Source organism: Hylaeus volcanicus, chromosome 6 (genome assembly GCF_026283585.1).
Source record: "Hylaeus volcanicus isolate JK05 chromosome 6, UHH_iyHylVolc1.0_haploid, whole genome shotgun sequence".
In the NCBI taxonomy this organism is placed as follows: domain Eukaryota; kingdom Metazoa; phylum Arthropoda; class Insecta; order Hymenoptera; family Colletidae; genus Hylaeus; species Hylaeus volcanicus.
The window spans coordinates 4,583,116-4,597,880 of record NC_071981.1 but is presented as its reverse complement, the minus strand read 5'-3'; the positions used below and the strand labels follow the sequence as shown (position 1 = coordinate 4,597,880).

The 14,765-nt window shown below is 38.7% G+C and overlaps 1 protein-coding gene across 12 annotated transcripts in view; it reads right to left on the bottom strand.

The window, feature by feature from the left end:
* LOC128879118 (cAMP-specific 3',5'-cyclic phosphodiesterase) overlaps positions 1–14,765 on the bottom strand; it is a 169,632-nt gene that overhangs the window by 52,409 nt on the left and 102,458 nt on the right. For 9 of the 12 annotated variants that reach the window (XM_054127994.1, XM_054127991.1, XM_054127996.1 and 6 more), the window contains 2 exons: positions 2,444–2,632; positions 93–125 (listed from right to left, as the gene is read on the bottom strand). In XM_054127994.1, the coding sequence (XP_053983969.1) occupies positions 93–125; positions 2,444–2,632 (222 nt within the window). Of the gene's footprint in view, positions 1–92; positions 126–2,443; positions 2,633–6,693; positions 7,002–11,542; positions 11,872–14,765 lie in introns of those variants that run through there. The other 3 variants (XM_054127985.1, XM_054127988.1, XM_054127990.1) reach the window with 2 other exon arrangements.

Genomic DNA, 14,765 nt, shown 5'->3' with positions numbered 1-14,765 from the left:
GTGTGTGTGTGTGTGTGTGTGTGTGTGTGTGTGTGTGTGTGTGTGTGAAGTAAAACGAGATTGGTAATAGATAATATGGATCGAGTACATACGCTCGCTCAACAGGAAGCTCGGTCTCTTTGAACCTGCAACCCAAGGATCACATACATGATATCGTCACAAATCACACCCGATGGTCGCGCTTAAAAATAAGCTCATTCCGACGATGCAGCAAACCGTAAATATATCAAGTGTCGTTAAACGAGCAAGAAAATGTAACTCAAGTACAGGATAATTTATTTTTGATTTGTCGTCCTTTAGAGCAGCGAATCAATCGATACCGAAGCCTTTAGAGCTTATTGTTACACTAAAACTGTCGCATTCTACCTACGAAAGTTGAATATAAATTTACAAATTTCCTCAACAATACACGGACACTACGATTTATCCGAAAGAAATTCTTGGCGAGTTTTCATTCGACACATTGCTGCACCGCACGCATCAAATAATCAATTTTAATACGCATTGTTAAGCGCCACCACCACAACGAGAAGCTACGATAGATTACAAGCTACACATACAGAGTACAGAGAGAGAGTACTAGACTGTTTCCGTACAGCTATACGCGATAACGCGACGGTTCTCGTGGGATTGTGCTCGGATCAAATATCTCACACTGATATTTCATTGTACAATTGTTGGGCTGTGCAATCTGCAGCCCTGCGTGAACATTTTGGTGCGAATGCAAACAAAAAATCCACCCGTGACTACGTCTAACGATTATCCAATTTTAGACCAAACACATCCTGCTCTACCAACATTTTCTTTTCAATTACAATTAAACTGCCAAATTTCATTACAATTTAGAATCACCGAATCGGATTGCAATCGATATTTTTTCTCGACTTTTCAATATTAACGGCACTACGAACCGTGGTCAGACGTCCAGACTATACGAAGAAAAACCGTTTATTATACATATAACACTGTAAATTCAACGAAAAAATAATTTAAAGTTCGTCTTTACATCGATGTCCGTTCTAGTTTACTCACGTAAAAACATTTGTAATCGACCAACTTTCGTCTTGATTTACTTTTCAACTGCACCAGAAAATTAATCGAATAACTGAAAACTAATCAGCTTCGTAGAATTAAAATATCGTTCGTCGTTTCGCAGAATTTTTATTCCACCCCACCCCCAAATCCTGTTTCTTTGTTTGTTTGTTTGTTTGTTTTTTTTTTTTTTTTTGAAACAGATGTTTTACGTTACCGATTAAAAGATACTCTTATTATATGTTTTATCGATGCTACGAAGAGGACGCTGTCGTCGTATCTTCAACTGTAATATCGACTAACGCGGTGGAAGTTACGCTATCGATAGAAGATACTCTTTCACGGGTGCAGCCGATATTCTAGTCGTTACAGTAGATCCCTATTGGTAGGTAATGCAGTCGAGACGGAAATAAAGATATCGTCGTAACATCCAAGAGATGGTAAAGAAGAATCGATAGAATTTGAATGCATGCTTATTGCTTACACTTGACGTGATAGCGCGAAATAGACGATAAAATGATGTTATTCCCAGCTCGTATTTATTTTCTAATTATCGTTTAATTATTCACCAACACGTGCATCTCGCGTTACGATATTCCAATTATCATCGGCTTGTGTAAATAGGCTCGTTAACGGCACTGGCGCCGTCGCAAGAGAAATCCGTGATTTACGTAGGCGTAAATTACAGCCAACTCGCCTAATTATGAACCATAGTTTGGCGTTGAATAACCGATAATTACTAGAATTCCTCGCCAACATGACGATCAACCGACAACCTCGATGAACCGATCAATGTAAATACATGATCGAGTTGCAACGTGTTTTTTAAACGTGTAATTAAAAAGTAATCAGGGTCGACCGAGATCGAAAGTAACAATCTTTCGTTAGAATTGAATTTTTCAAGAACCAAAGTTGCAATGTGAAAATATATAAAAACCGTGAAACATTGGTTTGCTTTTTCGAATACGTAACAATTATAATATTTATGCATATGTACTTTTTAAAATTTGTATAACTTTTTTTTTTATTGGATGAACCGATCAAATCATTGCCTGTATTCTAAACTTTAAAGTCTGGTTGATACGTCGACGTCTGACCGTGGCTGACCACATCTATCAAAAGTAGAATATGCACCGGGTATCAGGCAGCTTGAATGGTAAATTTTAACGATCGATTTTAAAATAACAATGTCGACAATACCATCTGATCGAAGCTGAACAATGCGGTTGTTGATGCGCGGTATTCTACGTCTGCCGCATTTTTAAATTTCGCCAAAAAATTAAAAGATCGACACACATTCCTCTAGACTTTCCACTAAAACGTAAACTTCTTTTTGAGTTGTACTAACTCTTAAAAAAAAAAGAAACTCGACTAATTTTCAAATAATAAATGAGAAGTGATCGTGTCTCACCTTTCGCTAGCGATCGAACTGTTTCGAGACATCGATTTCGGTGACATCTCGAAATCGCTGTCGCTGCGGTAGAGGAAGCTCTCTCTTCTTTGTGGCAGAGTTTGGAGAACGAGGCCTGCGCTCGGTGAGGCACCACCACCTCCTCCGGCACCGCCATCCAGCGTCGAGGCGCCATTTTCCACATCGAAACTGTAAACAAACAAGAGTAGCGTTCGATTAATAATCGTTTCATTAGGAAACGAGTGTCAGCATCGAGTTGATAAACTTTCATAAAACCGTATAGGTTTAATGGTAACTTCTCATTGGGTTTTGCCACTTTCGGAAAATCCGCGAGAAAGATTACGACGCGATAAATAACCCACCAAACGCGTTAGTTAAACTTGTTCGTTATACTAACGACGGTATTCAAGTTTCGCAGTTAAACAGCGTCCAACTACCCACGGTATTTTTCCAGGCCCACGGTGCCTCATAAATATATCTAATTAAAGCCCAGCGAAACCGAGACACGACACTTTTCATCCTGCGAAGCCAGTTTATCGTACGCCATTTGAGATGACAGAAGAGCTTTGGCCTTTCGATTTAACAACTATCTCGTGTTATTCAACACGCTATTTCCAATGGCCAGAGTGAGCAATTTTAACAACTTGGCCGAATAAAGTTATACAAGTAATATTTATGGATCTTGATGCTGTACTTTTATTGCTACCAAGGGATAAACTAACGGAGATTGGGTTATTTTCTAACAGAGAAATTTGAACAAATGAGTTTTCTCGGTCTCGCTGAAAGAACGTAATACATCGTAAAATTAAATTCGTATGTATCGTTCGTGGTCTTAGATTCTCTTCGAAATATACAAAAAATATTGCACGGTTACTTTTTACAACTTTTCACTTAAAGGGAAATGTACGAGATTTATTTAACAGAGACGAATCGAAACATTGAAACATTGAAACATCGAGAACATTTCATGTTCATTTGGTAACTAATTAAACCGAGAAGAACGCCCAGTATTTCCAGTCGTATGAATTGAAATACTTTACCGAAATTTTAAAGGTCGACTGCGAAGCGTAATGCGCGAAAAAACGAATTTTTCGACTGACCGATCAAAACGATGATGAAATTTACCGCGACAATGGAGTATTTTCATGAAATAGGTCACAAAATTCGTCGACCCATTTAAACAAAATTGTTATGTTTCCGATTGCAAACTTCTTAAACTACTAACGAACGGACAGTTTAAAATTGCAAATTGTAATTTGAAAATCACACGTCGTTAAATTTGTTCGATAAAGTTGCCGTTTCCGAATGAATTATTTTAATTTCAATTTCAATTTCAATTTCAATTTCAATTTCAATTACCGATGGATAAATACAAAAATGTACCTTTGATCTTGGAATATATAAAAGGCTCGAAAGGTATACTACCGATAATTACTCTAAACACCAAATATCGAAAGTGAAAAGCAAAGAAAGCAAAGACAGAAGGAATTTCGGAGCGTTCGTTACCGATTTGCGTCTAAACTTGCTCCCGAAACAATTATCTGGATAGTAATTGTCAAGATTGCGATCAATTCGCTCGTTAAGCGGGTTTAATTACCAGCGTGGTGTAATTAACATTCTTTCGTTCTTATGCTCGTCAACGTTGTTCAGAAAACACGGTTTGTTTTTCTGTTTCGTACGATTGTATCGTTATACGTAATTATATAAGCCGTGATTAATACACCTTAAAAGACCTTGCTTTTCAATGATTAAGTAGTTGGCCATTCTGACAGTGGTTTATCACAGGACACGAACTACCAAATAAATGTCTGTTGTATTTAAAAAGATATTTTTATAGAACATGTCGAATACTACCTTGGACATTCTCGTTCGCTGTCTGGCCACGACAGGCCATTTCTACTGAGGATGACGCGTAAACGATCAAAGAATAGGTGTATAGTACGGCATTAGAAGCTTCATGCACGAGCACCGCTTCTTTTAATCGAAAAATATACGACGTAGCTATACGAATGCGATACGTACGATAATTAACGATTGTCTAAAAAATCAACGGGAAAAATATCAGTTTACAAATATTGTATCAGAATATTATTGTTTTATTCTTTTTTCTTTTTGAATTGACCATACCATGAAAATGAAACGAATGAAAATATTTTTCCGGTTGCGGAGAGTGCGTGCGATCTGGCAAGCTGCTGCAACAAGTGTTTCGTTTCAAAGTATAAACTCGTGGGCAAGATATGGGGGGGCAATCGTGGCGTTTATCTGACACGACCAAGCCTGAACAGCTAATATTAGTTTGCCGAGCAGAACCAATAACAAAGAAGTGATTAAAATGCACTTCCGTTTCTGCCGCGCCTGTAACGCCGCCGCCGACGCACCGCGGCCGTTACGTAAGAAGCGTGTTGTACTGCATCGAATACTGGTTAAGAGTAACGCGATCGGTCAACCAAGGCTCCAGGTTCTAGGCAAGTTCGACATAATTCGATCCAGACATTTTCCTGGGGAAACACAACGCTGCTTTCACCGAACAGACACGATTTTTCCTTTCATGATATAAACCTGCCGAATACTTTGGAAAATGTTGTACGAATGTTCCAGAAGAATACTAGTTAAGAGTAACGCGATCGGTCAACCAAGGCTCCAGGTTCCAGGTTCCAGGTTCTAGGCAAGTTCGACATAATTCGATCCAGACATTTTCCTGGGGAAACACAACGCTGCTTTCACCGAACAGACACGATTTTTCCTTTCATGATATAAACCTGCCGAATACTTTGGAAAATGTTGTACGAATGTTCCAGAAATATTCAAAATTTTTGTTTCGTTGTCTTACTATTTTCGTCGAGAATAATTTCGTTACGATCAGGTTGGAGAGCAAAGCAGAAGATTTTTCTTTCGCTCGACACTTTCTAGCGGATGTTCGATGTCTCTATCATTTATTTCGATAAAAACTTGATATCTTTGTAACGTAGAATTAAATTTGGAAGAGTATCGGAAGAGTAACCTGTCAAACGTGTGCGTCATGGCACACAGTATCATGTATCGCAGCTTGTATGCAACTGTACTTGTTTTCACTAGTAAAATAAATTGTCTCTGTCAAAGTGGATTTAGAGATGTTGACTGGATATTTTTGGTCTATTTTATTCGGCATTGTATGCCATCTAAATTCTTTAATCTCTTTTATGAGTCAACCGGTGTACGGTCCCGTAGTGCTTGAAATATAAAAACCGATCCGTGATAGATATCAGAATAAAGAAACTGTTGCTTGCGTTCGGTCTTTATGATACATTTTTTTCTCATCAAAAATTCACCTTTCACCGTCAGCTTTCCTGATAATTCTCATTTAATTATAGTAACACAGGATTACCGATAGATTTCTCAGAGTCGGCAATAGCTGCAACGTTAATTAAACTCTTCGAATGGACTAGATGGTAATCAACATATTAGCAATCCATTATCGGAAATTGAGAAAAGCTTGGACGGAAAATAATATCGATTATCGACCGTTCGGTGGACACGGTGTGCACTTAGAAGGGAACATATCCAATTGTCACACGTACATTTTGATCAAATTTATGCGGTAGGTAGTTCTCAACAAAATATTTGACACGTATTTTTTTTTTATTTACAGCTATTTTTATTTACAGCTTTTTTTTTTACAAACATTTTGCTAAATTTCTCACAAATCGATTCAGATAGAGATGCAGAGGCAGAGGTAAAATTATAAACAGTTGGTTTAATTAAAAACTCAGCTAACCCGAATCGAATCGAATCGAATCGAATCGAGTCGAGTCGAGTCGAGTCGAGTCCGTCGATCCCTAAACGAGCGGTAAATCTCCCTCGATCGTGAATCGTTGCGCCGCGGCGCCGTGATTAGGGTAATTGCGCGTGACTGTATCCGCGCGTAGAGTGTTGGGTTCCAGTCTCCCTCCGTAGACTAATTAAACGGAATCATCAGTCGGACCATTATTTCGAGCTCATTTCCTAATGGATTCTTTCGCTAACGGAAATGGCTAAAGGCTCGTTTGACCGGTGAGTTAAGGTCCAAGGAAAAGGGGGACTGGTAATAACTGGCCAGCGAAACGCAACGCAACGCAAACAGAATTTGCACTAACTTTTAGTCGTACGTTTTGTTCACGGTAACGCGCTCTTTTTCGCTTGGCTCTCGGTCACTTTAATTCAGAGATTAATTTGCGCGGTATCTTTGTCAATTCGAGTCTTAGTTAATCTGAAAAAAAAAAAACTTCACTTACGGGACGGCCACGTAGACCAGTTTAGGGTGCGGCTTCGTTCTTGATAAGGTCGACACGCAACCGCTGTGCCTTCTGAACGAAGTCAACGGAAGTGTCACTCTCATCGTCCCTGAATCTCTGCGTGCCAGTCTTGAGGAGACCTCGTGTGGCACGAGAATAGCGTAGTCGTTCATAGCGATGTCAATACCTCTCGCAAAATCAATTTTCCATCGACAATTGTCAACGATTTTTCGAACCGTTCGCGTTGCAACTTTTCACGTGCTGCATCACTCGAAACTCATTCATTCCTGACCCTCGAAATGCACCATCTTTCGCCGATTATTAGATACTTGTCGTTAGGATAACAGACGACCGATACAAACAGCCCAATTTGCCCTTTCGACATAGTTCCTCGAGAATTTCCCAACAACTTTTACTTCTAACGACAGTTAAAGGTTTCAATAAAACTTGACGCATTTGGAGATTCTAAAATTAGATTAAAAACAACATACGAAAGATAACGAATAGCGCTTATTTTCAGACTGCCGCACATGGTTCCAATGAAAGCAATCTTTGAAGCGTTAAAAAATCGCCGAGGGAACAAACTAGCGCGCGTGTTATTCGAAGAAACAATTTTCTTACGAGTAAGTCAATCATTTCCGAACTAATTTTCGCGAGAAGAAAACAGATTGCTTAGCGTGCACAGAAATATTCGAAATACACGTCACGCTTCTCCTTGGTGTTTCTGATGGATACGAAAATTGAATTCACCGAATAAAAACATAATTAAATCGATCAAAGTTAGTCGTATTCGGTAAATGAACGTTTGTAAGAATTTTTCTACGAGTCTACGAGTCTGTCTTGTAGAAATTGTATGAATAATTTTGATTAAAAGTAAAGTTTGTTCGGGAGTATGGAGGACCGTTAGAGGACCGTTAGAGGCGAAAACTTTGAGAGACATTGTTTTCGACGAGAACATTCGAGAAGACGGAAGTGGAAGGTAAATTTTATGGATAAGTCTGGGAATGAGATCAACGAGAAAATTGCACAGGGTAAAAGGGGAACGAAATGAAGGAGAGAAATGTTTTTTCATTTTACATTCAGATCGTCTCTCTAGCGATACTTGTCCGCGGACAAATGAACTGAACAACGAGCTCCAAAATGATATTCATTGGCTACGACATATTGAATTTTCTTTTATTTCATCCTGCATTTTCTTTCCCTTCGAATATTTCCCTAGCGTGCCTATTTACTTTGATCGCGTCCCCGTGAACATCCATTTCTCAACCTTCCAAATGTTGCGAATATTTCCGAAAATATTGCTTACGATAAAAGCATTTATAAAACAATAATATTTCTATTCGTTCGAGAAAAATACGAGTATTATACGCGCTATACGATAACATCATTTATATCCAATCGGTTTCTTGAAATTTCCATCTAGGAGGTTTACGAGCGTGGTGACTAAAGTTCAGATGGTAAAAAACAAATGTTTTGGTGATTGTCGAGTTACATCACGATAGATCTATCGCGTTCAAACGGTAGATTCTGTGTCGAACAGAACAGCTTCGTCGGGATTTAGTACATTTGGATTGGCTGAAATATTTAAAATGCTAGGTTGCACGGAAACACGAATTTTCATAGAAAGAATTTTAAACGATAACGATACAGATACAAATAAAATAACTCCGAAGCACAGGTAGGGAAATACATAATACACCTATTATAGAATTTGTTCGAGAGCTGTCTAATAAAATCAACACGTTTGCTATCGCGAAAACTCCTCGCTAATGCTTTCTACCCAGAGAAACGTGGAAACCTACGGAGCAACTGACAGAATCATTTCTCTGGTTGTAATCCTGTTCCCGGTTGAAAAACTCTTCTGTGAAACGTGTCGTTCTATAGAAAGGATTTCGCGCGAAACTAGGACACCGTTTTCCGAAAGAGGAAGCTTCTTTTTAAAAAACCATCTTGGTCCCGGGCTTCGATATAAACCCCAGAGCTGTTCGGCGCGAATGTGCTTTAACTCGTTTCACATTTTTTTATGGTTTCGAATTATCGAAACGATCGCGGTGTCGCGAAAACTATATATACACGTAAATATAAAAATACGCGACAAAAGGATTAAGATAAAGGAACAAAACGATAAAGATGCACGTCAAACGTCATGCGATCGTAAACGTATCACGCGCTTTTATTCGCAATTTTATTCTGTCGCGACCAGTATATTTCTACGCCGAATGCTTTTAGACGTTTTAGCTAATTTAGCTCGATCTCACGAGTCCGGATGAACTTTACATTTATCGGCGTTAACTTTTATTTATCATTGGCTTAACCATTCTTTGCACCTTCGTGGCTTGCTAGAAAATAACTACTGAAATAACCGTGTCATCTGTAAATGTAAACACTTGGTTCTGTACATAGTGACTGTATAATATTATACTACATACAAGCATGGACACAGGGCACTCTGGCTTATGGAAGATGTTGAATTAATCGGAAACTTGCTGGAAATGTACAAGTTTACGGTTGAAAAATGTTTCTGCTCGAGATTGTATTTATGTATTTTTTCAGGAAGACGTTGCCGATTCGACACTGCGCGTGCTGACCCGCAGACCGACATGAATCACTTGTTTTATGCTTTATGTGCCAGACCGAGAGCACACTAAAAACCGCCTAAATTCGGAATACGTTGCTAAACTCGCCAAAGCCCCAATTATTTATAAATAAAACTTTTTATCGATAATTTAAAGTCTGAAATTGTTTTTGGGATACTTGGAGTACGTTATACTTGTGGGTTGGGCGTATGGTTTGACGGGTAACTGTAACTGTGTATGCGTAACCGTGTGGCTTTTTATGTGGCAAACATAAAAATTCCGTCGAAACTACGGCGCGGCGCAGCGGAGCGGAGCAGTTGTGTTTCTAACGAGAAATGCGTCAGCGTTTCGTTTGAAACGTAATTCGTTCCCCTGTTCTGGTTCCAGAGATACGGAAAGCAACGGAAATCAGAATAAGAAATCTTGGGATATCCGCGAATAATCGCCAACGCGAGAAAGAAGGAAGATTAACATGGAAATGGAAAAAGTTCCAGGTGATCGAAAGTTCGGCTTAAAGAACGTCGGATGCGAAACGACGCCATGCTCGAGGTAAATTTGGAACAGCATCGTGGGGGACCGTGAAAGATTAACAGCTAGAACCCTTGACGGACAAATGGAGCCCTGCCGAGATACCAAACGCGTTGCATTAAAATTAGAAAGCGTCCAACAACGACTTTGCTCGCGATTAGAAGCTGACGTCGAGATCGAAATGGATAAAAGTAGCTTTTATGACTTGGCTACTTGGATACCTTCGTAAGGACTATGAATAACTTATGCATAATCCATGTTCCGATGAAAATACCTTCCCAAGTATTGGTTACATTTGTAGGGATCGAGAAGGTTAAGAAATTTCCGACGAGTCGAGTCCATTGTTTGGCTAAATAGAACATCTTCCAAAAGAGGTGGTCAAACATTACTGACCGATTGCGACTGTTATCCAATCTTTTGGCTGTGTCGATATCGATCGACGACCTCTGAATGCGTAAAAGTGGAAATCCTACAAGCGTTTGCTTCCAATCCCTTCGAATCGCTTCAACTCGAGTTAAATGTTCTATTTACACGAGTAAGAGCTTCGGAAATGGTGAAAGTAGAGATCATGCGATTTACTTTCCTATGCAGAACTGTGAATATCGCGTCGTAAAAGTGCTAATCGATATCATGGCTAGACGTACACATTTTACTTCGATAAATACCTTCGCAATTATTCAAATGTCAGCGTTTAATCATCTATTCGCTAATCATGGACGAATCTAATTTCCAACGCCAAACTATTCGAAAATTGATAACAGGACTAACATAGCTAGTTTATACGGAATTTAGTCAAATTGTACATAGTAGGTTCGTCAAAGGATATCTTTAAATACCGAATCCATCGAAATGACCCAGTCATTGTTTCCCTGATGTATTCATATTGATTTTCCATTTGGTTTCGTCCTGTCGCGTCGGCATCGGTTCGATTTAAACTTCTTCGTCTACGGTTGCTTTTCGAACGATATCATTGTAATCCGTAAGATCCGAAATTGCGACGAAAATACGATCGATAATTGTGTCACCGATAAGTTCCAGCACGATACCCTTCCCCTCGATCGACGTGCAATGTTTGCACAGATACGGAAATCTACCGGAATCGCTATCGACATTGGTGTCGCGATAACAACAAAAATTTCAATCTCGTGAAAATATTGCAAATAACGTGGTTCGATCGTTGTCGCGAGCAACAATAATAACGAGAAGGTAACAAGTCGTTTGTCTCGACCGTGATCGACCGTGGAACAAAAGTATTTGTTCGCTTGCTTTTCTCCTTTCGTGGTACTTCATTTACCCTCTTGCTTCACCTAACCCTCGACGAGATGTGGCGATTCGTAAAATTGTCAGTCGTTTGGATTCTTTTGTTTTTTTTTATTGCATCGCTCTATCATCGCGAGAAGTGAAAGCAACTAGGCTAAATTATAGTAAATGCCGTCAAAATGATCGCAGAAAACACTTCATTTTTTCTTTATTCAGCCAGAAAATATAAAATTGAATTTCTTTTCGAATAAGTCAGGTTCTAAACCAAGTATCTGATGTAATGGCTAATAATCCAACCTCGGGAATAATCTGACAAAAGTCACGTTCGAAAGGAAACATTTATTTAAGTAGAGGCAAGAGAAACGTTGTCTCGACTAAATATCGTTCGGAAGAAAACCCAGAAAGTCTGTCGAAAGAGCAAACACGAACTCTTAATTACTATACGTATAAAAACCCACGGAACGAAAGCTAGAAAGAAAACTCACGGAACACTTTCCAAATCCCAGAACTCTTGGGGAATTTCACCAGATTATCACCAAACACTGTTCGTATCACCATAGAACCATCGACTTGTCTTTCTTAAAAAAAAGCCTCCCCCGAAAAGAAAGATCTACCCTTTTCTTCGTAGAAGACGTAACGAAATCGACGCAACGTAAAGCAGGTTTAAAGAATCGGACAAAGTTTCACTCGAAACATGCACAAACCGTGACACTAGGACAAGTCGCGATGATAAACAATATACTTTTCACGATCGCGGAATAGGTCCTGGCGCGTGTCCTGTGCGAAGGACACCGGCACGTTGCTCGCGCGCGCGTACAAGAACGATCCTCGTTGGTCGCGTGTCGGCTGTGAACTGACTCTGCCTATGCCCGCGGCTGTTGCTTATACGAGGCTACAGGTGTGCGTGCGTACCTGCGTGTCTCTCCAGCTACAACGGTTCGATAAACGTCACATTTTTCACGATAGAACGTTAGTTGTTGTAATAAATGCCATGCCACCGAATCTTTTGCCTTTTATAACATTACTATACTCGATCGCCGCTTAAATTGCTACTCTTTGATTAACGAGGAATAACTAACGATTACCTACACGCTAAACTTTCTGTTCGTTCCATTTAATACGGAATAATATTTCATATAGTATAATGGAGATATTTTTCAGCAGTTCAACTTAAATTCATGAATTTATATTTGTAAATTATTGTCTATTACTCTGTCGATCAAGACAGATCAAGACAATCCGAAGATTCCCGTTACGAGGAGCATCTATGTTGTAATATACTCTGGAAACGATAATGAAAAGTACACGAATACTTTAACGTAAATCAAATATGTTACCTGTGTTATATGTATATGCCTAACGTGTTTCTGTAAAATCAAATCAGAGTACAATATTATTTATCGAAAGCAGAGACTCGTTGGCGTCGCCCCCGTCCAGCCTGGTATTCGAAAACAAGTGGAGATAAACGAGAATCAAACAATCGTGGTCGATGCAGTTCAAGTGACAAGTTTCAACCGGTTTCTATTGAACGTTTTATCGATTTCAACGATCCAGCTAAATTGGAGAACGCGAAAAGCCATAGACTCGCTCAATCGCGAACAATATGAACGTATCACGTTCGCCTAATTGAGAGCCGCGGAATATCCTTGTCCAAGCATTACGAAAGTCATTGCACAACATGTCGTGCTCTTAGAAACCTTTTATTAGTTAATAACGCAAGAATTATGGGAATATTGTCGCAAATCAACTTTTTTTCTAATTCACAAAATTTTATCGAGGCGAACTCGAAGAGTCCTTCGTGTATTTAAAATTATGTAATTCACTTTGATAATTATTTTTATACGCATGATAAATAGATTCCGATCCGAATACTTTAAACACGTTTAAAGAATTTTTTTCCATGCTGGTTCATGCACCTTATTTAACACTTGTTTATATCTTTTTCTGTTTTAAAGTATCAAAGTTATTATTATCCCGAATCCAATTTTCCGTACTCGTGCGGCGACCCATTAATTTTTCAAATCCCGTTCTCCGATTTCAAGCAGATTATTTTCCGACGACGATGTAGCAACAGTAATTTTAATTAAATCCCGTTGCTTCGATTTCATCCGCAATCGTAACGCGAAAGGCAAAATTTGATCGGTGAAATTTTACGGAAACTGGAGAGAAATATTTCGCGAACCCTCGCGCCTCGTAAAGAAGGAAGGAAACTCCTAACAACTGAATTTCAAATCGCGCCAAGGCGAGGAAGAACCGAAGCCAATTTGCATCGCGAGCAAACTTCGACGCAGCGATAATGTATGTGGTTTTTTCTCACTTTCGACCGTGGAAACTATTTTCATACACACACGGATATGTATATATAAATATATACATATAATACATATATACACTCCGGGACAAAAAGATAGCACATCTTATATTTTCTCATATTTTGTGTTAAAAGCTGATTAAGATACATATTTTCTTTTACTGATAACTCAGATCATGTCTGTGCATACAATTTACGAAATATCATCCACAACATATACTTCGACAGGATTCTAACACAAAAAATGTAATCATTGTTGTTCGCAAGCGGGACAAAATGATAGCACATGTAGTAAATCTACGCTTTCCAGTTACACTGAAGCTCGCAAATTGGGAACATCAGCCCCGGAACATAGTTAATAAAGTCCGTGATATTATTTCGTGTTGTATATTTGTTCAAAAAAGGCGAACTATTATGTAAACATGGTTCGCGGATAGAGACTGAACGCGTGTGAAATTGACACTATAATAAAATTGAAAGAATGAACAATATGCAGTGAAAAAAATAGCAAGAATTATGAATAGAAGTCGAAAAGTAATAATGAACTTCTTAGAAAATCCGGAAAATTATGGTAAAAAGAAGAGTTCTGAACGTCCGCGAAGTCTAAATGCCCGGGAACGACGTGCAATACTAAGAGCAGCATCAAATTCTAAGATGACTACAAGGCAAATAGCTCAAAGTGTTGGTGGAGACACTAATATAAAGAATGTGAGACGTGTTTTACAAAACTGCAAATACATAACACGAAGAAAATTGAAGAAAAAACCTTGGTTAACTGTGCAACGTAAGATGAATCGATTACACTTTGTGGAAAAGAATATTCATATGCGAAATAAATGGCGAAGAATAATATTTACGGATGAAAAGAGTTTTAACTTAGATGGACCTGATGATCTGAGTTACTATTTTCACGATATGCGAAAAGTGAAACAGTTTTTGAGTCGTCGGCAAATGGGAGGTGGTGGTGTGATGATTTGGTGCGGTATCGGGTACTATGGTAAAATGGAAATCAAATTTATAATTAGACAAATGAATAGCAAAATGTACTTGGAAATGATTAAGGAACAAATAAACACTTACGCCACCAGAATTGCTGGAGAGAAGTTTATTTTTCAGCAGGATAATGCCGCAGTACACACTGGAAAAGTAGTAAAAGAATACTTTTCTCCAGAAAAAATTCGCGTTTTGGATTGGCCAGCAATGTCACCCGACCTTAACATTATTGAAAATTGTTGGGGAAATCTTGCCCGAGCTGTATATGGAAATGGCAGACAATTTGGAAATATTGCCAAATTAAAAAAAAGTATTCAAGATGAGTGGGAGCAATTAAAACAAAAAACTATTAAAAAGCTCCATAAATCTTTGCCAAAGAGAATGATGGCTGTTATTAAATGTAA